General features: G+C 37.4%; 1 protein-coding gene across 7 annotated transcripts in view; it reads left to right on the forward strand.

Annotated features, from left to right (window-relative positions):
• GRM1 (glutamate metabotropic receptor 1) overlaps positions 1–27,943 on the forward strand; it is a 395,756-nt gene that overhangs the window by 329,161 nt on the left and 38,652 nt on the right. For all 7 annotated transcript variants that reach the window (XM_077896175.1, XM_077896203.1, XM_077896227.1 and 4 more), the window contains 2 exons: positions 3,895–4,063; positions 19,116–19,242. In XM_077896175.1, the coding sequence (XP_077752301.1) occupies positions 3,895–4,063; positions 19,116–19,242 (296 nt within the window). The remainder of the gene's footprint in view (positions 1–3,894; positions 4,064–19,115; positions 19,243–27,943) is intronic.

Here is a 27,943-nt window from a genome sequence, read left to right on the forward strand (position 1 = left end):
GTTGTGTAATATTTTAATAAGAGCTTAATATATGAAGAGAACCAAGTCCTACTTGTGTATCCCCTTCCTTTAGGCCAACTTATGTTCCTACTAACACGTCTCTTAACACAAAAAAGAAAAGAATTTTCTTTCTGGTATTCCAGAGAGTTAATCAAGAAGCAAAGAAAAATTAAACCTAACTGATATACATGTATTTTCACCAAGTCATTTTGTATATAGTCTGTTCTGCAACAGCTGCTTTTATAATATCAGTTAGCTCACATGTGATTGGTAGAGAATGATGTCAGTTTAAAGAGCAGTTTTATTTGTCCATATGAATTTGTCTAGGCAAGGGATAATCAGAATCATGGGATAAGATCAAAGTCTGCTGCAAGAAAGAAAAAGGCCCTCGGCTTGGCTGCTATACAGTATCCCACAATCTTGTTTTTCTTTTTTTTCCTCTCATAAGCCCTGTTATCTTTCAGTGTATGATTTTACAGAATTAAGTTTTAGGGAAGCATATGTTGTGTTAAAATGGAACATCAAATCATTTAATCCTCATTGCTATCGGCATATCATTATCCTCTTTTACAGATGATAAACTGAGTGTCAGCAAAACTAAGAAACTCACCTAAATTCATGCAGAGAGTAACTGGTAGAGGCAGTGCAGTCTGAATCTGAGGCTTATAATCTATTTGCCACAACACGCTGCCTTTTAGTTAATCCTAAAATTAGGCAAAGATGCTGGCAGCCTTCTTAATGTCATTTCAGAGGTACTGAAAGAGACTATCTGACCCTCAGTAATTCTCAACATACCTCTTTCTTTCATGTAAGTTTTAAGTTCTATGTGCAGACAGTGCCTTTGGAGCCTACATGGATCCTCCCTGTGAAAATCCAATAGCCCTAGCAAGGAGAAGTGACATAAGTAATTGTTAGCAATTACAATGATGAATTTATCAGATTCCTTCCAGGCTTCTAGTTAGGTAGGAGGAGATTGAAATCAACATATGAGTGGGGTGGATGGAAGGAGTCAGGGCCGGGGAATGTGGAAAGTTTCTGGGTGCCTGGCACCCTAGGAAATAATATCAGAAGGAGCAAATGGACCTGAGATTCAGAACACGTACACTCTCTCCTTTAAGCCTATGGTTGCAAACCTGGATTCCACTGGAAACTAGGCTCCATACCTTGTCAGATTTGGAATGGGAACCTTCCTTCATGATTCTATAAGATGACATACACAGTGTGCCTAGTACAGGATCAGATGCATTTTAGACATGCCATACATATGAGCTTTCTCCTGCTCTCTTTATCTGTAAGTTATCCAAATTATTGGCACACAGTTTTAGCTTGTTTTTCTTCCATGTGTAATTACATGTTCAAATAGTGAGCTTTCCCCTGGGTTCCTTTTCAAGGATCATTTCCTCATGCTTGAAACTGGTCAGCTTAATCTGTGTTCAGTTTCTGTTTCAGATACCTCCCTCTGCTTCTATCCCCTCTCATACCCCCATTCGTGCTTTTGGTCCCTCTTGTAATTATTTTAGTTAATCATCATGCAACATAAACTGAGTGCATCGAGAGGATGCTATAAAATTGTAATTTACAGCATGAGGATATTCCAAATAAATGCCAACATGCTGAGGAGGGACTCTGGGGTCAAGAGAAAAGAGCAGTGTTCATTAACACACACAGCACAGGGGAAGGCCTCTGTTTAGTATCTCAGTTTTTTCCCTTGGTATCTTTCAGTATTTGTGTCCTCTGGCTTTTGGAACTTTTTGAAAATGCGTTTTCATGCCAAAATATTACAGATTTTTCAGTTTCTAAAATGCTAATAAAGTGTGAACTGATTTCTCCTGTTGAAGAGCAAACAAGGAAGTTGAAATACATCTTAGGAAACTGACTTATGGGGAAAAGCTACCGTAAAGCTATCATTGCACCAGAGTCTTCACTGAAAGTATGTATGGAGAGTCAATAACAATATGGGGTAAAGCATAAAAATTAAAGGAAGTTATTCACTAAACATTTACAACAGGTTCTATAACTATAATGAGTTCGAACTGGAAAAATATTGGAGGTGTAGATTAGCACCACTGCTCAGCAAGATGAGTAGGAGCCATCGGCCCACAGTTAATACCCACTTGACTATCCATCAGAGAGCTACTCTGAAGAGCATGCTGGTATGGCTCCATAGCAAGAAGAATGGGAACCTTTATCTATTAGCCAAAAGTCAGAACAGCAAAGAGATGAATAATGTGCTCCAGGCATGCCATTTTCTCTTCTCATCCAGTAGGTACTGCTCTCCTGGAAAAAACATGCATCCTTTCCTCTCCTAGAAGTCCCCTTTCCCCTTAGATAAATTGCCAGAATGTGGATTTGGAGAAGCCCACTAGCTACCCTGTTTGTGGCAGACACATTAAGAACAGACGGAAAAGCCCACGAAGAATATTAATTGTCCAGATAAAAAACTAAGCCAGATCTAACCAATAGGTCTTGAATGCCAACTAAGGTTGACAATAGCTTCCTGGAGTACTGAGCTGAGGAGGACTCAGTCTGAATCAGGTTTCAGGTTTGAGAGAAGGAATTGCAAAATGGATTAGGTAGGGGTTTGGGGGGTTGGGAGGTGAGGAAGAGGAATGCCTGTTAATCACTGTCTTTCTTCAGGGTCAGGCACCAAGAGGAAGAGGCCATGCCTCTTATGTTCTAGGTGAGAGCTGCACAGGTACTGCACCAAAAAGAATCCCATTTTGCAGAGCCAGTAAGTGGGAGTCAGGCAGACATTTTTGGGACACTGCCACATGAGTTATAGTTTACTTGGAGTAAATAGCAACATGGAGAGAATATTGAAGAATGCCACAGAATTTCCAATGACTGGGAGAGAGACAGCTTTGCAAGTACAAAGATGTTCTCCAGTTTTCTTATGGTGATGAAAACAACCAGAGTATTTTAGGGCATTCATAGTAATTCAAATATGAATGATATAGTGATATTGCCTTACATATGCATTTGTGCCAATTGTGAGATAGCGTTTTACCTGCCTTATGTTAATAAATCCCCACAAGAACTCTGTGAACCTTTAAGAGCTTGATAACATCCCTAGGTAGTATAATCTACTGTTGCAATGTTAGAAAAGAGATTCTAGCTTATACATTCTAGTGTTCAAGTCCTGTGCTCTTTTCATCGCATTGGAGAATGTTCTCCATTGCTCACATTGAAAAATGATGAGGTCTGGCCCCCCAGAGCACACTCCGGCTACAGTGAGGATTTCTAATGTAGATTTTGCCATAGTGTAGCATTGCAGCATTTGAAATTACTGGAATAACTGACACTGATTATTTAGATTCAGAAATGGTTGTCCTAATAACGGAAGAGACCAGTTTAAATGTCAGTGTTCAAGATGTTAAATCCCCAACATCCTTGTTAATTAAAGCTGTGTTTCTCAGATTTCTTGCTTTATTAGCACCTAAAATAGTTCCAGACTTGGTAAAACTCACTTCTTTTAATCCAGCGTGATGAAAATGACAACTGAATGTGAAAAAGGACATTAGAATGAAAGCAGTCAAGTTAAGAAATTAATGTTCTCAAGAATCATGACTTGTTCAAAGAATAACTTAGTGAATAATGATTTGAAGGAGATGGTAATCAACTCAACAAAACAGGATTATTTGAGGGGAGAATAAGCAGAGGAAAGTACAAGAGAAGTACATCCTTTAGCAGATATAGATGATATACAGAGACTAATGAGTGAAATACTCATTTTGGAAAATCAGAAGAAACATGAGGAACTAAATATTGGTAGGCATTAGGATGTAGGATGATTCTAGCTTTTATCTCCGTTCTATTATATTTTTTTTACTAAGTTTCTTTGTTTTCTACATCATGTCCACATTCTCCAACACACACGTGTTGTTTTCTTTGTAGGTATGATATCATGAATCTGCAGTACACTGAAGCTAATCGCTATGACTACGTACATGTTGGAACCTGGCATGAAGGTGTGTTGAACATCGATGATTACAAAATCCAAATGAACAAGAGTGGAATGGTACGGTCTGTGTGCAGTGAGCCTTGCTTAAAGGGTCAAATTAAGGTAAGCTGGCTACAGATGCATCCTTGGACAGGAGGTGGCCAGTTGCATGGGCCTATGTAAAGAAACAGACATTTTTCTTCAACGAGACTGTCCAGAAAGGGTGCATCACCCTTTCTGTTTTTGTTCTTGTGTTTTGCTAAAATTGGAAAAACAAAGAAAGATTAGGAAACCATATAGGCAAACCATTCGAATATTTAAGAATAGTCCTTATTTGAATTGCAGTGATGAGCCGGAATCTTCGATCCAATATAGAAAACAAGGGGACAAGTATGCAAAATAAAAATCGAAACAGAAGTAAATGTGGAAACCAAAACCAATGATACTGTTTAGTCATAGTTGTAGCTATTGTTAAAAAAAAGCAGAAGCTGAACAATACAAAATAAGCGCATAATTAACATAAAAGAAATTGAAAAGAGCTAACACAGAAGCTGCTTATCGTTTTTCTTTTCACCACCACTTTCTTTGATTTTCTTGAAAATGGCATTTTCTAGCCAAGAGAGAGTCCTCACTTCCTAATTATTCTTAGAAGCTTTCTTATCAGCCTGGGGCAAGTGAGTAACCAGGATATTGCTGTATGCATAACAGTAGAGTAAATAAACATCAAATACCAAGCCTTTGGCTGGAGAAGCTAGAGAGAAGTCTCCATGAAGAAAGCATGTGAACAGCGCTCTCTGGATCCATGCTATTTAAAACCAAACTAAATGATGCACTAGGAAATGGAGTGTAGGGGAGTGATTGCCAGCTGGCAAGAGGATGGATTAAATGACCTGGTAGATCTTTCCCCTCTCTAATTTTCTGTGATTCATCTCTGAGAGCAGATAGGCTGTCACATAAATGTCACACGGCACAGCTGGGCTGGAGCACATACTGTGCGAGGCGCTGGCCCACTGGCCCGGCCACTAGGCTGCCTGCTGTTCTTGGGAGCTGGGGGGCCACCCCTACAGAGGGAAGCCCTGCCAGCTACACTGAGGGGTGTGGCCATGTGCAGAAGTGCTGGTGCAGAAACTGGAGGAGCCTCACCTCTACTGGTCAGTAAAGACAGAGGATTTGGAAACTGCAACATCTTCAAAGAGCTGTCATGATGGACTCAAATTCTCAACCAGCTGCTTGGAGGGAGCAACAGACTTCTGAGACAGTTCACCCTAGTTTGTTTGACTGACTGATTGCATTTTTTTTTATTAGACAAAAATTGACACATAAGGTTAAATTAGTTTTATTCAACCTAGTTTTAAACTTTTTTTTTGTTGAAGATTTTATTTATTCATGAGAGAGAGAGAGAGAGAGGCAGAGACACAGGCAGAGGGAGAAGCAGGCTCCCTGCTGGGAGCCTAATGTGGGACTCGATCCCAGGACCCGGGATCACGCCCTGGGCTGAAGGCAAATGCTCAACCACTGAGCCACCCAGGTGCCCCTCAACCTAGTTTTAAATATCTTGTGCCTTCTATGCAGATGTGATATTAAAAGTACCTAATAATTGTCATGATAAACTGATCAGAACAGACCCATCCTGGTGCTGTGACAGAGTGCAGGAGGCCTCCTGCCATGCCCAGGGTTAGTCCTTGGATTGTGGGAGGATTTGGGCAAGGAGTCCTGCAAGGCTGGAGTAATGTGGGGCAGTCAGGAGACTCGAAGATACCACGAGTTTCCACTCTGTACAGAAGTATTTCAGCAGTGTAAGCATGGCTGCAACCAAACCAGTGTGCATGGGCTGTATGTCAGTAAGGCTCTTCCCCAGGAATCCCATTTCTGATTCTTAATGTAATGAAATTCTTTCACATGAGGCTGTTTGATGGTTTAAAATTCAGAGGCCCATACCTTCTTGACTATTTCTACCCTGGATTCTTGTTTGTCATCTTTTTTGGATGTTGGGGAAAACAGAACATCTGAGACTTGAAGTCATACCATGTGGACAATAGAGAAGCCCTGAGCTCATGTACTTCTGTGACTCACAGAGATCATATGTCTGGCTCAAGCTTGTGTTGGTAGCATTGTCTCTGCTGCAGACAACCACTGTAAAATGGTTTATGGAACTACAGAGTTGGGTTTTTCAGAGTATAAGACAAACAAACAAATAAACCCTGACAAGAGAAAACAAATCATTTTAAAGATTCTCTTAACTCTAGCCCCCTTTCACAATATCCTGCTGTTAGTGTGCTTGCTGGCAGGCCATGAATGGGGGCTCACATATCATGTGTATTCCCATTTGTACATTCCAGAAGAAAGGCCTTTCCTCCCCAAGTTCAGCGGAAAGGCTGTCTGCATGCATCTCTATGCCTAGATACTAAAGTATTTCTGGCAACACGTTTGCATTACGCCCATGCAGTGTTTGTTATTGAAGGAGATCCCAGAAATCATCGCGGAGCCATTACAGAGCACTCACTATAAATGCAAATCTCTTGGGGTCTAATTTTAGAAATATTTTGTACCCTGCAGGAGGAAAATATGCCTGTTCTCAGCGGCACCTGTAGTGGAGGTGGGGTGGGGGGTGGAGTGTTTGTTTGTTTCCCATAAGCACCAAGGGAGGTATGGAAACAAATGAAATCTGAATCCCATTTACCAAATGATAGCACTTATATTCTTACACCACCAGTTTGCCACCTACCAGGCCCAGGATGCAGAGAGCTAGATCCCTCAGTAGCCACCATAAAGATAGGAGAGAGACGACAACGTGCAAGGTGATTGTAAGACTTGCACTTGCATTAACTAGGAAACATAATATTTAGAAAAGGATTATTCATTTTAAATATCAAATTCCACTTAAAGTGCTAAAATAAATGATTTGACTTTTTTTTATGATAACCCATAGAACTTTCTTATGGTTATTTCCCCTGAAGTAGTTAAAAGTCCAGTTTTCTTATGTTATTGATTTTTTAGAAATATAAATATCTTACAGAAGCAGAAATTTATTTTAACCATTCCACAAACACAGTTAAATAAAATCAAACTTTTTGTTTGCTGTGTGTTATTTTAGTCAGGGGTAAGACAGGAAAAAAGGACCCTTTGCCAGGTTGTCTGATAGAGGGAATTTAATATAAGAAATTGGTTCTAAAAGTGAAAGAGGATACCAGGGCACCTCAAAGGTGAGCAACAGCAAGAATCATCCTCATCCTGGGCCAGAGGGATTTCAAGGAGGAGTCACAGCTGCTCCTGAGATGCCCCCTGAAGTGGGCATGAGAGGATACCTTGGCTTCTTCTCTCTCCTTCTCTCCAATCTCCCATTAGGTCCTTGCATTTTGTTGACACCACCCAGTAGACATTGGCAAGAAAGCCTGGACAATGTAGTTCACAGGTTTCCTTGAGACATGAAAACTAAGCAAGACTTAAGTGCTAGTGCATTACTGGGAAATAGAGTCTCAGAGGTCTAAGAGTGAAGGGAAAGGGGAGAGAAGCCATGAAAGCATGGGAAAACACCACCACCACCACCATCCCTGAGGTGATGCTTTATTGAGCCAGACGCCACTTCACTACACAGAGCTCTCTGGACAGGCTGCTCAAACTGTCTCCTGGAGCAAGGAGGGGAGAAGAACGTGTGCGCCTGTGCCATACCATTTTCTACCTCCTGTGGTCAAAGTTTGCTCATAGAAAGTAACATCATCTGATCCCTTTAGGCAGCTACTGGGGAAGCCAGAATCAGTCTCGTTCGTGGTCTTTTTTCAGATTAGAAACATTCAGAGGACCAAAGCCTCTGTAGGTCCGCTGCAGTCTGGTCTGGGGTTCTGTTGTGGTGAGTACAACGGCGGCAGTTCTGAAACCCAGTGATGGAGTCATGGGAGAGACAACGAGGCAATGAGCCAATAGTGATAGAGGCTGAGGTAAGGGCTGCAGATGTGTCCAGGTCTTTCTAAGGGCCAGTGGCTAAGAGCCTAAGAGAGAGGCACAGGGAAGAGGATCTGAGGCAGCACACGTGTGGACAGTGGACCTACAAGCAAACACTAAGGGCCTGGCACGAGCCTGTGATGGGCTCCTGTATCAAGCCTGCAGCAATTTTTCTTGATGTGGTGAAGGGCAGGAAAGAGCTGAGAAGGGGTGGGAAGGCAAAGGGAACAGTGAAAGGAATGCGAAGGGAGACTATAGAGGTCTGGGACAAATGTTTATCAAGCATATTCCTGTGCAAGTACAATAATAGATGCATTACAGACAACACTTTAATGATCCCTAAAACAACGCCTTTAAAAAAAAAAAAAAAAAACCTTTTAAAGTAGATATTATGGCCCCATTTTACCGTTGAGGAATCTAGGGCCCTGAGGGACTGAGTCACTGGCCCCAAGCTTTCTCAAGCTAGAAAGTGCCAAAGTGGGCTCCAGCCAGCCCAGAGCTCTCTTCATCCTACCATCTCTAGTTGATCAACTACCTGTCATTAGAGGGCCTGGTATATTTCCTACAAATGCAAGCTTCAATTGCTAAGCCTTATTTTCTCAGTAGTTCACAATCAAATTATAAATAGAGATCCACTTTAACAGGGCATAGAATCTAGAATTGAGGAAGCAATATTAGTGAAGGAGCTTGGAAGAGTTTAATAGCAGCAGGGAAACCAGCTGAGGAGTCGAGGGAAAAAACCCTGCAGGTTGCTTTCACTGACTCCTATTCTTTCTTTTCCTCCTCTTCTTCTATTTTTTTTCTCCCCCTTAAGTTTGCCTTTGGGTTCTTTACTTTAAGAGGATGGTTTTGGGGCTGGGGGGTTGGGTATGAAGAATGGAGAGCCCTGATTCCTCCTGCTCTCACCCAGCCAGTCAAAACAGAATTCTGGAGAAATTATGTGAATGTACAGAATAGATCACAAGTGTTTCTTCATTTACACATGCCATACTGTCATATAGTAAAATACATCTTACATATGTATAGAAAAACCCAAGTACATATATCTTACAAATTACAGACTTTGGAATTAGATTAACTAATTTCCTTTCAAGGGATAAGTCTGATTCTTTCCTATTTGTTGGCATTTTCTATTGGAAAGATAAAAATTTAGTTTCAAAAGGTGTTAGCAATGTGGATCTCAGAAGATTGCTTAACTTAATGCTGCTGCAGCCCCTTGCTCAGCTTTAGCTTCCATGCCACTCTGTTTCCCACTCCAGTTAGATCAGCAAAGAGGCCAAACCACAGATTTGTTGAGTATCAAACTAAAAGGGACATGTTCATTTTCATCGTGATCCAAGATGTCTTCAAAGAGGAAAGGAAGCTAGGACATTCTATTAAGAAACCATTTACATTAACCTTTAATTGGAACTATGTGTCCTTAGATTTAATAATGCCATATGCATGATTAGGTAATGCTGCTAGAGGAGTTTGTCTCTGGTTTTTCTGTAGCTAAGTATAGTTACTTGAGAGAAATTGTCAATATAGAAAACTTTGAGTTTCTAATAATATCCTTCTTTAAAAATATGATTGCTAATATTAATTTTCACATTGACACTATCACCTTTCAACATAGGCCAGTGATTAAAAAGCAGCCACTTTGTTGTAGATCTCATACTTCAAGACTCCGCAGAGATTAGGGATGAGAGCCTCACATTGCAGAATACTTGTCATTTTTAGCAATCTAAGATGATCCCTTTAATGCCTGTTGTTAAATCATTCTTTCTGTAGCCTCTTTAGCATCATTTTCCTGCTCTTGAAAGAACTCTCTCTATATTTACAGTGGCTTACTTAGCCCAATTCCAGCATTACTCTACAAGGGATGCTGTTTTTCTGAATGACTGGATACCCATTTTGGCCAAAATCGTCAAGCAATTAGTACCACCCTACCTTTCCTAATGATAAGAAAATAAATGTGATAAGGATGAATTTTGTAGGATAGAACATATATTACTTGCCAGCAATCCTTCCTATTACTTTATGCAAAAAAAGCTACAGGAAATAGATGTGTTTTGGACCCATGCTCTTAATCAAAGTTGAGAAGAAAATGTAGGCAGGTTATAATGTTTGTACTTCAGGTTATAACACACTTGCCAATCTCACAATTAAATATCCTTAGAGAGAAAAACAACTTTGGTAATGTGATAGAATATGAAACATTGCATTATGTGAAATCAGATGAACTTTGAAAAGTATTACCATGCCATTTATTCTGCAATGATGGAAACATTGCAAAATTTTTGTAAATATAAAAAACCAAAGAGAGGCTATAACACCATTTCCTACTAATTCACTACCTGATGAGATACTGTCCCTTTGATCTCAATACTTGGGATTGAGAAATTAGGGAAGTGGGGTGGGAAGAGCATATATGATGCACCCCCTTCCGCTCTTCCTTCCCTCACAATTGAATCTGAGTAGCTCACCTGCCGAATTTCTTCTAGGTCACAATATGGATCATGCTGGACAAATTATTAAATTTTATTTTATTTTATTTAAGATTTTATTCTTTATTTACGAGAGATATAGAGAGGGAGAGGCAGAGACACAGGCAGAGGGAGCCCGATGCAGGACTCGATCCTGGGACTCCAGGATCATGCCCTGGGCCGAAGGCAGGAGCCAAACCTCTGAGCCACCCAGGGATCCCCGACAAATTATTTTATATTCAGTTTTTGTATCTGCAGTTGCTCCGAATTCAGAGTTCAAAATGTGTCATATGTTTGTAGATATTTTTGTTTTTATATGCTAGGCCATGGCATTTGGAATAGTTTCATTCTCCTCTAGTGCTTGTGCTTTGAAATTGCCTGAATATACTTGGATATGGAAGAAGAATTTTGTCTTGAATTTGGTGGCATGAGAATTATTTTATTTTTATTTTATTTTATTTATTTATTTATTTATTTATTTATTTATTTATTTATTTATTTATTTTAAGAAAATTATTTTAGACTAATATCTACCTCAAATGTTCCCATGGTGCAAACAGTCATTACTCTCTGGTCACTAGGTAGCTTGCACGGGCATGTCAAGGCCTGTTGCCACTACCCCGCCCACCCAGCCCCATCTGCCTGAAGCTTTCAGAGATTTTTTTTTTTAAGTTATTTCATGCCTACTAACTGTGAATTATCTTTGAATACTTCCCATATCTGTATGAATGTTTTATTTTTGTTCAACTTTCTCCCTATTTGCTAGTTAATAATTACCTCATTTTTTTCTAACTTACAAATGTGAAAAAACACATTAGATTGACCACTCATATATCCACCAACTACAATCAGTAATTGTGAATCCTTCGCTGTATTTTCTCTCCTTTCTCTTAATTTTTTTCTCCCTCTCTTTCTGTTTCTCCCCCTATGTTCTCCCTGAGCCATTTGAAAGTGAGGTGCAAATATGAAACTCCATACTTTAATACCTCAGCTTGTGTTTTTTCAGAAAAAGATTATTCTCATACAGCCATAAGCTGAGCTAAGTAACATCATTGACCACGACAGTCCCATCCACCTCTGTTTTCTCTTTCTCACATTGTGAATCAAAGCAAATTACTCATTTAATCTGTTCATATTTAATGTAGCCATTTTGGCAACCAGTGAAATGATGATTTGGTTTGTCCATTATGTAATACTTTCTAAATTCCACTGCAGGATGGCAAGATCTGAATATAAATTGCCCACAGGAATATAAAAAAAAAAATCCTTTATCTGAGAAGCTTGTGATTACATAACAGTGATATGATCTTCTCAGCAACTAAAAGCCTATTGGCTATTAGTTTGAAAAAAAATGAAGACAAAATACTTTTTTTTGATATCTTATTGTGCATGTGAAAACATGAAATTACTAAAGTCCTTCTGGATGAGGAGGAAACTGCAAGCACTGGTCATAATGAGAAATTCTGTGGAATTATTAATTTATCCACAGCCACTTTGAGTAACACCTACATCTTTGCCTCTCCTACATTGACCAGAGTCTGTGCCAATCACTGATTTACTGAAGTTGTTGGTGATCACCTTAGCTTCAGACCCAGCCTGTCTGCCAATTTTTGGGGATAAATCCTGATAGGTGCTCCTGCTAAATCACATGATATTGTATAGTGGCAGTAGCAGTTCCATTAGTTTTTGTAAGTAAACATTGAAGTGTCACATACATACTGAAAAATAGAGAAGGGAGCATAAATATGTTCTTAGTACCAAATCTTTGTTCTAGCTGTCCCCTTGGCCTAAAACACTTTTTCCACTAGACATACTCAGGGCTTATACCCTTGCCCTCTTCAAGTCTTTAGTAAATGGCAATGTGTTAGTGAGGTCTTACCTAACCACCACATGCAAAATTGTGTCTCCTTATTCCAGGTGTCTCCCCACCCCCATCAGGGTTAGGGCCATCATGAGACAAGTGAGGTCCCTAGGGCCCAGAATTTAAAGAGGCACTCACTCTCAAGGTTATGCAAGTGCAGGGTGCATACTTACACAACCCTGAAGGGGCTACACTTGCCTTGCCTTGATCCCTGCCCTGCACCCTGTTCCTCTTTCTCACCTTAGTTTTCCCAAAGCCCTTCTCTAGAATAATAGATAATATTAACCCCCTCCTCAAGGATGGTGTTATTATTCGTTTTGTTCTCTGATTATTTCTAGCCTTGACATAGTGCCTGGCACCCTGTAGACACTCTAAATGAAGGTCATAAATGAATGAATGAATGAATGAATGAATGAATGAATGAATAACTGAATGTATATGTTCTTCATAAGCATTTGGTTCCTCCTTCTATCTGTCTATCTAACACATTACATTAGATTTTGAGCTCCTTAGCCTTAACAATTGGGTTTTTCAAAAATTTTTTCTATGTGTAGTACCATGTCTATGTCACCATAGACAAAGTTTGATTAATTGAATATATATCTACCAACCTCTGAGATATAATTTTGGTTCTCAGCATAACATGTCATCACTCTGGCAGCCATTGTTACACTAGGAAGAACCTAGCTTTTGGAAATAATGGAGATAACATGATAGATTTGCACAAGATATGAATTCCTTCTGCAGCTGCTTCCTTATCTGCAAAGTGCACATAATTAACTCCACCCTATGGAGCAGTTGTGAAGGGTTAGTGTAATTCTGTAGAGAGGTCCTAGCACACAATCTGGTTCAATATATGTCCATTGTGATGATTTTATATCACTATGCCATTTTTATTACGTCTTCCCTGTAATAAATTATAGGGATTTTTTCATTGGTATTTTTTATTTAGTTTTTCTAAGGGTTTCTTCACTTTACTCTTTTTTTCATTCTTTGAAGTCATTTCCATTTCTTTTATTTATGTCATAGTCTATATTATTTTCCTCTTTTCTTCCTTCTATGTTATTAAATAATTAATGTGTGCAAAGAGCCATGCTAGTGATGTAGGCAGGCTGGGTCCAAGAACCCAGGTGAGGGTCCCACAAGACCAGCCAAGAGCCCTTGGCTTCATGTAGTATAGAAATCAAACATGAAAAAAAAAAATCCAGGGACTGCAGAAAGGGAATAAGAGTTTATTGAATAGTGTGAATGACAGAGAATAGCAGACAGAGTGTCTGGGACTCGGAAAGGAAAGGAGAATGAGTCTTGTTATTGTTTGAGGCTAGGGGTTTACATTAGAAAAGGGTCTAGGATACACATTTCTTCAGGAATCCAGGGTAGGTCCAATCAAAGGTGAGCGTCAGGTGAACAATAGGTGTTATTCCATAAGTTACCGAAACTAGGGGTACTGATGTCAGTATCAACCAAAGTTTGTTTGAAGCTAATCTCCTGGAACATGTTTGGGATCTGGCTTTTTTTTAGTGTTATCAGTTGTTTGGGGCCTAGGACAAAATTCAAAGAATGATTAACTTTTTTATTTCCCCTTTTGGCTTATTTAGAGGCAAAATACAGAACGTAAGTAAACGGGGACTAGTAGAAAAACAGCAGAGGTGGAGCTTTTCTAAAATAGAGTTCCTTCAGCTGCTCCACTTCACTAGCAGGCAGAATGTAAAGGAAACTTAAACAGGGCCCCTTCCTTCAAGGAACTCAGTGCAGTGGGAGAAGAACATCCATATTCAAGTTGATTGTTGCCCCAACTCTCTTTGTGGGGACAGAGGAGGGCAGGGCTAGCTCTTCTCTCATGCAGCTGATTCTCCTACATCATAATTAGAGTAGACTCATTTCTTCATTCTCTTTAATCTTTCAGGCATTTCTCTTCTGAAGAAAATTTTCTGTTTCCTCTGAGTCACAGTTACCTATCCTTCATTATATTCTCTTGATACTATTTGTTTTCTTTCTTTCTTTCTTTCTTTCTTTCTTTCTTTCTTTCTTTCTTTTTAAAGATATATTTATTTATATGAGAGAGAGCACACTGGCATATTGGGGGAAAGACGGAAGGAGAGGCAGAGGGAGAGAACCTCAAGAAGACTCTCCAGGGAGCCTGCAACCTGACATGGGGCTCTACCTAATGATCTGAGATCATGACCTGAGCTGAAATCAATACTCAGACACTTAACCACTGAGCCACCCAGTCACCCCTCATTCTTTTTCTAAATAAAACCTTAATTTAAAAAAATCCATTTTAGGTTACTTTAGAGACTTAGTCACAAAATGAACACTTGATTTTCTTGCATAAATACTTTAAGACTCCTACAGGGTGTATGTAATTGAATCATGGCATTGTATGTACCAGCAGGTCACTTAGTCTCAGTAACAATAAAGAGGACTGTGTACACAGGACATAAAGAGTCAAAGCAGACTTAGGCCCTTAGTAAGTCTTGGTCCTTCAAGGGCAGTTTCAGTAAAATATCAAAACTGTTATTGGAGCTCAAAGCTATCAGAAAAAGTGTTTGCTTGTAACAAAAGTGAAAAAATACTCAGTTACTGAATAAACTATAGTAGTCCCCTCTTATTTGGGGGATGTTCCAAGACACCCTCCTCCTCGTGAATGCCTGAAACCACAGATAGTACCAAACCTGATATATACTATCTTTTTTTCCTAGATCTACATACCTATGATAAGCTTTAATTTATAAATTAGGCACAGTAAGAGATTAACAACAGTAACTAATAATGACATATAATAATTACAATATGCTGTAATCAAAGGTTTGTGAATATAGCGTCTCTCTCTTTCAAAATATCTTCTTATACTGTACTTGCCTTTCTTCTTGTGATGATGTGAGTTGATAAAATGCCTATGTGATATGATGAAGTGAGATGAATGATGTAGGCGCTGTGATGAAGTGTTAGGCTTCTATTGACCATCTGATAATATGTCAGGAGGATCATGTGCTTCTGGACAAAGACTGACCATGAATCAGGAGAAGCCATTATATGTGCAAAAAAAAAAGTCAGTAAGCATGACTCATAAAAATGCAGAAAATTTAAAAATAATAATAGTCATGCTATTGGGGAGATTTGGGCATAAATTAGAATTAAAAAGAACTGTATCTGAATGAAACATATCTATTATATGGATATGAAAAAATTAGAGGACAAAATCTAACTTGTGATAATAAAATACCAACTGTATTTCAGCTACTAGAGAATTGTAAGTTAGGCAATGTTTGAAAGGATTTACTGCTTCAGAAATACTGTCTGGAGCTTGTAATGTATCTGCCCTTGAAAGTAGTGACACAGATGGACCGATGGAGAAAAGACCTTCTGAATGGAAGGTAATATTCATTATTTTATTAAAACAAATTTATTTGTTTACTGTATGGCTCCATGTGAGAGCCATGGATTAAAACACACATATAAACGTGCACATGTGCATGCATGCACACATGCACACACACACATTCTTTCTTTCTCTCTTTTTCTTTACAACTCTATTCTCCATAGTAGTCAAAATACTCCTTGTAGAAAGCAAGTCAAATGAAACACAAATTTGATGATGTCTCTGTTGTACTTGAAACCTCCTTCCAAAACAAACAAAGTAAAACAAACAGTTACGTGGACATTAATGAAGACACAGTGAGGGGCTGGCACAGAAGCTCTGTCCTCATTTGGCAGACTTATGTAAGAAATTAATAACAGATAAAGTTAGGTGCAGAAACAAGGACCGGGGACTAAGTGAATGCCTGACTAAAGAGTATACATTGCAAAGGTATTGGGGCGAAGAGGCACTAAACTTCTTTGAGTGGCCTAATTGTATTTTTAAAAATGATTCATTCAATACGCATCCATTGACCACTTACTGTATGTTTTTTGTACATATCTGTACTTTGATGACTATGATCTGAAAACAATGAAAGTCAGCTTGGTCCCTTTTCTTGAGGAGCCCATGAGCTATTTAGGTGATCCTGGCAGCTCTGTGCAAATTACTCTGGAGCAAGAAGGAATTAGAGCATGTTGTATGATTAAGAGACATGGACCAGAATTCAAGTGTAAATTGATAAAATTTCAGCCTAGAAGGGTGACTGAGCAATGGAAAAGACAAATCAGGGGCACTTGTGTAGCTCGGTCAGTTTAGTACCTTACTCTTGATTTTGGTTCAGATCATGATTTCAGGGTTGTGGGATTGAGCTCCCCTTTGGGCTCCATGCTGGACATGTAGCCTGCATAAGAGTCTCTCTCTCTCTCTCTCTCTCTCTCTCTCCTGCTCTGCACCTCCACACCCTCTCTTAAAAAAAAAAAAAAGACAAATAAGATATTACAGACATTGTATGCCAAAAGTACAGGACTTAGTGGCAGAATAAAGAAGGAGTCATAAAATATAACTCTAGGCATCTCCTTTTTCATTATTTATTAAAGGGATAAGCTATTCATTTATTCAGTCATTTAAAATATAATTTTAAATACTTTCCAAGTGCCAGTTACTCACAGGCTCTACCTTCACTATTCATTCTGCATAAATAAATTTGTTTAGCATTACCACCTTTTGAATTTGTTGAATTAGTAGCATTAATTTTATTGTAAGAGAAAAAGACAAAGTTGACTAAAGGAATATACAGTATTTTGTGATGGCTTTTATGGTACTTTTATACCAGTTAAAATAAGAAAGCAGTACTCATTTACTCAATTTTTCTCATATCATTTAAAAATTATTTGGAATATAAATTTTCCGTGCTTATTTTGACGTTGGAGGGAGTTTTTGTTTTTTTTTTAAGACTTAGTCTGTTTCTACTTTCTAAAGTTATCTGAAAGTAAAAGAAGAAAAAGAAAACCTTTTACGTTTTCTGAAAATATACTATCATTTGATACTTTATATGTAATTCTGAGATAGGGATATAAATTTTGGCCTTCTCTGTGAGATTATAGTTTTATTTTCACAAAGGCTAGAGTTTATATGACTTTTAAGGTATAGCAATATTTACAGCTTATAATGTCTGATTTTGCATATGAACACATTTAGTAAAGTTTAATGTATTTAATATTTAATTTATTAGGGAAGAATTTCTGCTTGTAGCCATGAAATAGTAACAGAGCCTAGGCTGCCTTTTGATGTAAACAACTAGAAAACTTGAAATAATATGTGAAATAACTATGTTCAGACATTGGAAAATGGTGTATGACCTTGATTGCAGGGAAGTAAAGGCAAACAAGGCAAACCCTAAAAATTACTCAGGCTTTCTGCCTGGAGGCAATTTCCTTGTTCGATAAAGGAGAACACAGAGCTTGGTGATTTTGCTAATTCAAGAAGACAGAAATCAAAGTTTAGGAAGGCCAAGGCAGAGAGAATTTGTAGTGTTGTGTAAGGGAGAGGAAAACTATTCAGAAAAAAAGTCCCAGAAGTTGGCATACGGATTCTCTTGAGCATTTGACTGAACACCAATCTGCACATGAGTAGCGCAGAATTCAAAGTCTGGGTGAAGGGCAGCCCCGGTGGCGTCGCGGTTTGGCACCGCCTGGGGTGTGATCCAGGAGACCCGGGATCGAGTCCCACATCGGGCTCCCTGCATGGAGCCTGCTTCTCCTTCTGTGTGTGTCTCTGCCTCTCTCTCTGTGTCTATGAATGAATGAATAAATAAATAAATAAATAAATAAATAAATAAATAAATAAATAAATATCTTTAAAAAACAATCAAAAAGTCCGGGTGAAAAAAAAATTCCCGGGGAGCTGGAATCCCAGAGTTTACACAGATCCAGGAATTGCTTCATTTTCCACAAGCCAGAGTGGAGATACCTTGTTGAATACACAAAGAATACACAAAGAATTAAGTAGAAACCCCAGGTGGTCACACCTTAATAAGGCTTAATTATTCCTAGAGACTCTTCTAGACTTGTCCTAAAAGATTAAAAACTGCTCAAACTGAGTCACAAGTAGTTTAGCTGCCCACCAGAAAAAAAGGCCAATACTTCTTCAAGGAAAAACATCCAGCACAGTATACCTACATGCACACAATGTCCAGCATCTGGTCAAAATTTTCATTTCCAGCCACACCAATGATTGTATTAAATGTAAATGTATGAAGCACTTCAATAAAAGACAGAAGTTCTCGGACTGGAGATGAAAGAAGGACCAAAAATGTGCTACTTATAAGAAAGTCACTTTGAATGCAATGTGTTTTGACTTTCTTTGCTACTGTGTCAAGTGAAATTTGCTTACCAAACAGATTGAAAATGGGAGAAAGTTTAAACTACTCAAATAATAAACGATTCTTCAGTAATTTGGGACTAGTAATTTTTCTTCCAACAATTTATGTAATCTCTAGTTAAGCTCTCTAGAGCAAGTCACAAGGCCAGTAATAGGGGTGACTTTCTTACCCATCATTCTGTTTTTATGTCTATAAAGTTGCTCAGACTTGCATAATTATAAAGTTCCATAATTCCTCAGATTTTTGAATTAATAAGGTTTTATTACATAAGAACTTTTGTGGTTAAACTTTGCTCTTTCAGAGAAGAAAAATTTATTTTTATTTTTCTGAGAATAATACAAATGAATATAAATAGTAAAATTCAACTATTTCTCTTTTTTTAACTCTGAAAAAGATAATGTCATCAATTCCCTTTATAAAAGGCATTATTTTTGACAAGCCTCCAAACTCGGCATAGAATAAACTGAAATTCACATCTGAACTCTAAGATAATCAGGTATATTCAGATGCATGTTATGTACATGTGGAGAACCTAGGTGGTTCTTCAGCATATAGGATGTTCTGAAGAATTATTCTTTTTTCTAGTATGAGAAAAAGTCCATACCTGAAATAGAAGACTTTCTGCAGAGACCATCTTTAAAGGCATATGAACTACCTTTATGTTACAGGTCATCCGGAAAGGAGAAGTGAGTTGCTGCTGGATTTGCACGGCCTGCAAAGAGAATGAATATGTGCAAGATGAGTTCACCTGCAAAGCCTGTGACTTGGGGTGGTGGCCGAGTGCAGATCTAACAGGTAGGAGCCACTTCACTTTAGACCTTCGTCCCAGACTATGGGCCTTCTCAATATGCCCATTGTTTAAAGTATGAGTGAGCAGCTCATGTGTTTTTGGATGTTTATCTGTAGTGTACACTTTTTAATTCTTATGTCAAAGAGCACACAGAATCTCTCATAAATTTTCCATGATTCATATTGAAAGGGAAGTTCATTTTTAAATCTAAATAAAAGTATATTAAAGGGATATTCTAGTATACTAGTTGCTTTCTGTTTTTTTCTTTTTTTTTTTAAGATTTTATTTATTTACTCATGAGAGACATAGAGAGAGAGGCAGAGACACAGGCAGAGGGAGAAGCAGGCTCCATGCAGGGAGCCCGACATGAGACTTGATCCCGAGGGCCCAGGATCACACCCTGGGCTGAAGGCGGAGCTAAACCGCTGAGCCACCCGGGCTGCCCGCCTTCTGTTTTTCATTTTTAATTTTTATTTGAAGATACTTCTAGTCATCTACATTTATATTTGCAAACATTTCTTGAACATCTGTGTGTGAGGTAGTATTGTTTGCGCTAAATTTATCTTGCTTTATTACTTTATTTTGCTTAAAACTGATTATCAGGAAAGAAACATGTAAAAATGATATAAAACTGTTATTAATATAATAGAGCTATTTATAAAGTATGTGAAGTTTGTTAGGCAGCTAAGGAGATGAAAGAAATTCCAGAGAAAAAGTAGAAGATGGAAAAAATGAAAGCATGTAACACATTTGGGAAAAAAAATCACAAAATAAGTATATGGGGTTGGTTGGTAGAAACAAGGACCTAGCAGAGACCAGAAATGAGACTGGTGGTGGATAGTAACAAGCTTCTGCATGATCTTTCCCTAAGGATTTGGACTATCTATGGCTTTAAGCTCAGGAGAACCACTGAAGGAGTTATAGTAGCAAATAACATCATAATATCTGTGTCTCAGATGCTCCTAGTAACCCTATGAGGAGTGTAGTGAGACTGGATGAAAAAAAGAAACTCGGAACTATTGCATTGGTTCAAGTAAGTCATTTCAGAGGGCGTAGACTAGGGTAGCTGTAGCAGGATTGGAGAGGAATACATGAATGCAAGGGATGATGTATTAGTAAAATCAATAAGAATCATATGGATGGATTGTATGAGTTTGTAAATTTTATAAGTACAATGTTCAAATATATGAACTTTGTTTTCCATGGATCCTGGTATGATCTCACACATGAGAGGAGTTCCACAAATATTTTTTATGAATTTTAAGAGAAATAGAGCCATAGAAACCATCATTTGAGTACAGAGACTTTGTCATTTGAGGAATCTCATCCCCCCTTTTAGAAAGGGAAAGTTAAGGCCCAAAGAGGTGCACTTGTGGGCCCACGGTCATGCAAAGAGTTAGAAGCAGAGTCTAATTCACTGACTCCTGATCTTCTGACTTCTAGGTATTGTTGAAAATCCATCTGGAAGGGTAACATTTCTGATTGTTTTTTTTACTTTTTCACCTGTTTCCAAATAAGAATAGCAACTAAGAAATTGTGTAGCTTATTCAGAACATATCAAAAATGGCTGAGTAAAGTAGAACCAGGTCACATAATGAAAATTTTACTTATTCAGTGAAAGTACCTTGTAAAATGGGAACTTGTTAGAAAAAGTTAATCTAAAATGAGTGTCAGAAAGCTTCTAGAAATTATTTAGTACAAAGACCTTTTTTAAAGAAAAGAAAGTTAGATTAGAAAACATTTAAAGATACAAACTATATCTCACTCATATTTTCATTCTGTCTCAGAAAACTGGTTTTCATCTTTAATATGCCTAAAAATTACCCAGGAATTACCCACCTGGAGAGATTCCCATTCACTAGTTCTGAGATGGGACCCAGCAAATTCTGAGACACCTTGTTTCTGTCCCATCCTGTGAGAAACATTATTCTGTGGCTCAGAGTTGAGTGCCTTGAACATAGCAGCTGTCTAATAAATGCTTTATTGAGAGAAATAGAAAGAAGAAGGGAGTCACCTAAGTTCATCCCGGTCAGTGTGTTTGGTTGATGGAGAAGCCAGGGTTGATCTGAGAAGCCAGGGTTTTTATCCCTGGGTCTAATTTATCTCATGGTTGCATGCAAAGGACTGGCTTGGAAAAGCTTTTCCAACCACTTTTGGACAACAAGGCTTGTCTCCCACTCATGCTGTGCTTCTGTTCATGTCTTTATTTTCCTGCATAGTGTGTGCTTCCTGCTGGGCCTTTTTATCTCAAGTAGAGGATTGACTTGCTAGTCAGTCCCCTCTGCTATTTGACTGAGAACTACAGCTAACTGGGAAGAGGCTGAAAGACAAAGCTGGCCTTTCTCAGGTTGATTTTAGAAGTCAGAAGTCCTGGCTTTGAGGTGTAAGAATTTTTCTCTTGTCTACGTTTTTTTGAAGCTTCCCCAAACTTTTCCTACTGCTCCATTTTCACTTTGATTGGGGCTTATCTCATACCTGGTAAGAACATCTATCCTATTTTATTTTTTTTTTAATTTATTTTTTATTGGTGTTCAATTTACTAACATACAGTATAACACCTATTTTAAAACATTAGGGCAGCCCGGGTGGCTCAGCAGTTTAGCGCCGCCTTCAGCCCAGGGCCTGATCCTAGGGCCCTGGGATTGAGTTCCATCAGGCTCCATGCATGGAGCCTGCTTCTCCCTCTGCTTGTGTCTGTGCCTCTCTCTCTCTCTGTGTGTGTTTCATAAATAAATGAATAAAATCTTTAAAAAAATAAGACATTAAAATACAGAAAATTTTTTCAAAATATCTAATACGTTATAATAATGGAACTCAAAGTCATATATTTTATTCCCTAGAGATCTTCCATTGTGGCTTTATTTTTTTACCCACTGCCAAATGAGGATCACCATTGATTTAATGCTCTTTGATTTAGTAAAACATAAAAAATATCATCCTTGACTTATACATGGATATTTAATGTGATTGCCTTTCTGAAATATTTAATCTATTATATATCACATGTGTAAAAGTCACATTAGTGTTCAAATGAGTTGAGCCAAACAACAATTCAGACTGCCCTTTTCAAATAGCAACAGGCAAGGGGCTACTTTTAGATCATATATTTAATTATTTTGCAAAACTTATGTTTAAGGTATTTTGAAATACACATTTCTGATATTAGTGTATACTTAGTCTTAATAACACCTATCATTTCTAGATTCATTTCAGTCTGATACATGAATGGACAATGAGGTCTCATTTACCACTTATTTGATGCCATGTCAGGCTCAGAGCAAGTGTGCACTACATGGCAATATGTTGTCAGTTGTTGCCATGGTAGCAATAGTTGTGAAAAGAGAAAACCCACAGGCAGAGAATACCAAAAACCAGTAGAAATACTCAGAGGACTAAATGCATAGCCTTTAAGTAGGTGTTTTGTTTCCATGGGTAGATTTTTTTTTTTTTTTTTTTTTACTGAATTTTAGTTAAAATGAGAAATCATTCTTCTTTAGGTGTTTTTTTACTGAAGCTAAAGTTTGTTAATATGCATTAAAATCACTTTATGAGATAGCTACTTTCCATATATGCTCCAAAGACTCTAATATTAATGAATAAAACACATTTATAAATGTATTTTTGTTGTCATTACAATATATTGCTTGTTGGCTATAAAGAAAAAATGGTATCTCACTTAGAGGAAGCTCTTTCTGAAGCTGTTAATAAGTTTCTCATATTTTCTTCTTGGGAAAAATGTACACTTTAATTCAGCATTTAAATTTCACACTTTATTTCTTATGATGCATAAACAGGGATCTCTTATGCCACGACATAAAACTTGACAGTATTTAACAATTCACAAACCAATTATATGTAATCTGATGCTACTACTTTTAAAAGTCAAATAAGATAAGAGGATTCCTCAGAAAGCCAGACTACACTAAATTTTACCATTAAAAATAGAGAATATTAAGTTGTGGAAATTAATTAATTTTTACTATTTTTCTCCATCCCAACAGTTGCTATGACTTCTTACACTACCTACTCATTTACTTAACTTTATATTGTATACTACCATCTACTTTGTGCCAAGAATTTTTTAGAGAAACTGGAGCGTTAGAGAAGCTCCTGGGATGGAGTTTCCTATGAAACTAGACATGTAATCATCAATTTTAAGTCCTACAAGAGGAGTGTTTACAAAATGTCATACAATCACAGAGAGAAAAAAAAAACCAATTATTTTTCCCTATGAAAAGAAAAACCTTCACAGGAAAGGGAACATTTGAGTTGAACACTGACTATGAAACATCATTTCTTCTTTTAGATAATTGACACTAATGTAATAGCATTAAGGAAAGCATTTTGATGTTGCTTTATTAATTATGAAATATTATTGTAAATGCTCTTAAATGTCCCAAGACCTTTAGGGTAGAATAACTGTGGACTTTATCTCTTGATTCATATTAAATTTGTCTTAACCTAATTGGAGAGAAATCCAGTATTAAATTGTAGCTTCTTCCAATGCATTTGGATCTTACAAGTGAACCAATATTTGTTTAAAAAATTAGGAGTACCTCTCCTTCAACTTCGTTTGAAGGAAATGGACTTGTCTGATAGCTCTGGATTCTCTGGGAAAACTGTAATCAAGATACTGCCAGGTCCCTGAGTTTGGGAGGCTTTAGATACAGTATGTACAACTCACAGAAAGGCTTCTGCTTTGGAGTGGTGGGGGTCAAGTAGGGCCAGGACAGTCTTCACCACTGGTTGATGGTAACTTCCACTCCTTCCAGGCTTGGGATACCCAAACACATCTAGGAAGTAGACAAGTCTTCTCTTTAAACCTCAACACAGGACAAACAATACATTACATGTTATATTACATATATAGGCATTATGGATTATAGTTAATTCTCTCAAGGAATCAAAGCTAATGCTTCTCAATTTTAGAATATCTAAAAAACAAAAAAGAAAAAGAAAAGAAAAGAAGGAAAGGAAAGAGAAGAAAAAGAAGGAGAAAACAAACCTGATTCAAAATATAAATGATCAGTCCCTGTCCTCAGGTGACTTTGTTTTGGGTGGTCCTGGATTGTCATTGAAAAGTCTGGTTCCCTCATGAGGAAAAGAATCTAGGATCTTCACAAGAAATAAAGCAATCACAGTAGAGTTGTAAGTATATTGTTTTGGGTTTTTTTTTTTTTTGACATAATGTTACTGCTACAGCACAGAATACTTATGTCTCCTTCTAACAGAAGCATATTTTTCATCATTTGTGTAGAGTACACTGTGTAGAATAGGCTTAATTTATAGCTAGGCTTGGACGGCTCTGATGGTCTATGGATATGCCTGAGTACCTGTCTTTGACTCTTGGCTACATTAAGGGGACTGATATCTATGGTATGCAGTTTAAAGTTTGAAACTCTACTGGTGACAACCAAAACTAATTTGTTGACTCATGGATTTCAGTTGGCATATCAGATAGGCTGACTTCACCATATGACTTGAAGGTCATAAAAAGACTTCACCGGGAATGTCTGCCTTGAGCTCTCAATTCAACGATGAAGTGTGCCCTTGTGAGAATAAGGATCTTAGAGAGCTTGCACCTGGATATCTCTTTGCCCCTTGGTGTTTACCTGCACTGTCTTTCTCCTACTATATTACACATTTCGCCTTTAAGTAAAAACATTACGTCAGTATGTTCTGTGAATCTTCAGAGTCCTTTCAAATACCTGAACCTATTGGAATCTTTGCATATACAAAAAGTATCATTATTAAAGTTAGTGTAATATACCTAACAATGGATTGATATAATTAAATTATTGAGTTAATGATTGTCTAGTAAAACATAGGATAAGGCAAATACTTATTACTAGTAAGGAGAACACTAAAGACAAACACAGAATTATATAGTTTTAAATCAGTAAAGAAGTATTAATAAGAAAGGGTATACAAAGGGAAATATGGTATATGCAAGAATCTTCTTCAGATTATCTCACACAGAAGACCATTGTGTAGTCATCAGCTTGCTATAAGCTTCTTCAGTTAACAGTCAACATCCATGGGTGTTCAGCTTCTGGAAGCTCTCTGCAGAAACTCAGTTTAAAATCACTAAAGGGTATAATCTTCAACAATATTAAGGTTCTTTTTCATTTGTCCAGAGGGTTGGGAATGAAGACAGCCTTGCATAATTTAAATCCATGAATAAGTGTCCCAATGAAAATGTTCCCATATCACTAGATTGGTCAGTTGTAATGTGCTAAGATTATGAAATCTAATCATATTTTAGCCTTTGTAAGTATTGTGGCTTTTCAACAGAATGCTCCAAACCATCTGCAGAATAGACTGTTTAAACTAGTACATATTCATAAACCATTGAGGGAGAAAACTGTATACAATCCCTTTGGAGTAACTCAAAGGTTCTTTTGCAATTGTTTCAGTTAATGCCTCCACCTTTACAATTTATCCCAATTAATTTAATTAGAAATGAAGCATGAACTGGCCACATCTGCTATCCTGGAAGTGTTTCCCCAATAGTGTTCAATTTTGTGGCCAATTTGTCCCTACTGAAATGAATTCTTTCATATGTTCCATCAGGATTTTATCCAATGCCTGGTATATATTTTATCTGCTACTATCAGATAACCATTCTGGTTTTGTCAGATATTATCTTCATGAATCTTACAACACAATCATGGAATTTCTGAAATTTCTTTTAAGAACTTGGTTTCTGGCCATATTCTGTATATCTGTAATTGAATACTTGAACTTCTTCTTGGATGTGTTACTATCATAAATTATTTGTTTTATATGAGACCCTTTTGTTGGGATTTTTAGTCAGAGCACTCTGCTTAGCATGATAATCTCTAAAATATTTCCATTATATTTCTAAGTATTTTTATAGTATCTATAACTTTAACTTTTACAGTACTCTTTTTTTATTGTGAGCCTATCACAATGAGAAATGGTCTTTGATATGTGCTATGCTGTTGAGTTAATGCATCGAGATTATGGTGTATCACTTTCATATTTACACAAAAAAAGAAAGATTTGTGATAATCTCGGTACATATAATAATCTGTAAATTTATGTGCTCTGTTCCAATCCATCTTCCTATTTCTGTGAAGTCTTTTATCCATAAAGATTCTGGGGCTAGCGGCATTCCTTAGATAATTTTAAAAAGTATACTTAGTATAGGCATTTTCATGACTAGGGCAGCTATAATTTGATCATCTGTAGGGAACCATAATACCTTTTGTCTAGAAGTAAATCCTGCCTATTAAAATTGTGGGGTTTGTGTCACAGAGGATAATGTATCCTTCTAATAATAATTTCAAAATACCATTTGTGGGTTAAGGCATAAGATTGTTAAACATTTCACCATTTCTATAGTTTTATTAAACCAATTTATCTGATGTTCTATTGATAGTAAGATTACTGGAAGACATAAAGACACCTATATTAATAAGAAAGAGGTATTGCTTGCCTTAGGAGTTCAGAGGAAGGACAAGAAGTTTTGGGGCAACAGTGTTTGCCATGGAGTTAAGTCATTGAACAGACTAAGTAGTAGTCCTTCTGAATTTTAGCTGATGGGGAACATTGGTTCTTTAAATGACACTTCTATTTGAAGTATCTATAGGTTTCCTTATCTACAGGTTCCCAAATCATAGGGGATAGAGGCTCTTTTAGCTGTTTTACCTAAAGATCCAATATAATGACTTCTAGCTTGTTTACTTTCTAAGTCTACTTGGAAATGTCTAGTTACATATTGGATATTTTTAAGTTAGTAATTTTACATTTTAATATTTGCTTCTGTTTGATTCCCCTAATTCAGGTCTGAGCCCATTTACAAAAAAAGAAGATATAGTCTTTCTTGTCAGGTGTTGGGTTTGAATTGTTTGAAGATGTCATAAAGTCTGTCTTTTATTTTTTTACTTTTTTAAAAAAGATTTTATTTATTTATTCATGAGAGACAGAGAGAGAGAGAGAGAGAGAGAGAGGCAGAAACACAGGCAGCGGGAGAAGCAGGCTTCATGCAGGGAGCTCAATGTGGGACTCGATCCCAGGTCTCCAGGATCAGGTCTGGGCTGAAGGCAGCGCTAAACCGCTGAGCCACCCAGGCTGCCCAAGTCTTTCTTTTATTTTTATTTAATTTATAAGTTTGCATCTTTGTTGAAAGAAAAACTTTCAAAATTGCCTTATGAAATGCATTTATTATTTCTTTTTTTAAACTTTACACTACTAGGTTATTTAAATCAGCTCTAATCTGCTGCTTTTAAACATTTTCCTCCATGAGGTTAACAATTAATTGAATTAATTGGTCCATATCCATAGTGTAGGACAATAAGTATCTAATATGAATCCTTAATTCTACAGAAAATATTCTGCCTATATCCCTGAAGTTTAGGAAAAATCATTAATTATAGCTCTTAATTTGGCTCTAGACCAGGGTTTTAATTCAACTTCCATAGATATGAGTTGTGTTTTAGAAATATAAAATGTGATATTCTTTTCCAATGAAAATTCTAAGGACATGCTAACTCATTTGCAAAACCAGGTAAAGTTTCATAGACAAAGGAATGAAAAGAGGGCTAGCTTTCAGAAAGTTGCAAAAGTCTTGACAAAGACTGCATTGGAATTTGAGTTTTATTTAGCAAGCTCAGTATGCCAATTTAAAAAGCTGAGTAGGGCAGCACGGGTGGCTCAGCGTTTCAGCGCCGCCTTCAGCCC

The sequence above is a fragment of the Canis aureus genome, chromosome 1 (genome assembly GCF_053574225.1).
Source record: "Canis aureus isolate CA01 chromosome 1, VMU_Caureus_v.1.0, whole genome shotgun sequence".
Taxonomy (NCBI): Eukaryota; Metazoa; Chordata; class Mammalia; order Carnivora; family Canidae; genus Canis; species Canis aureus.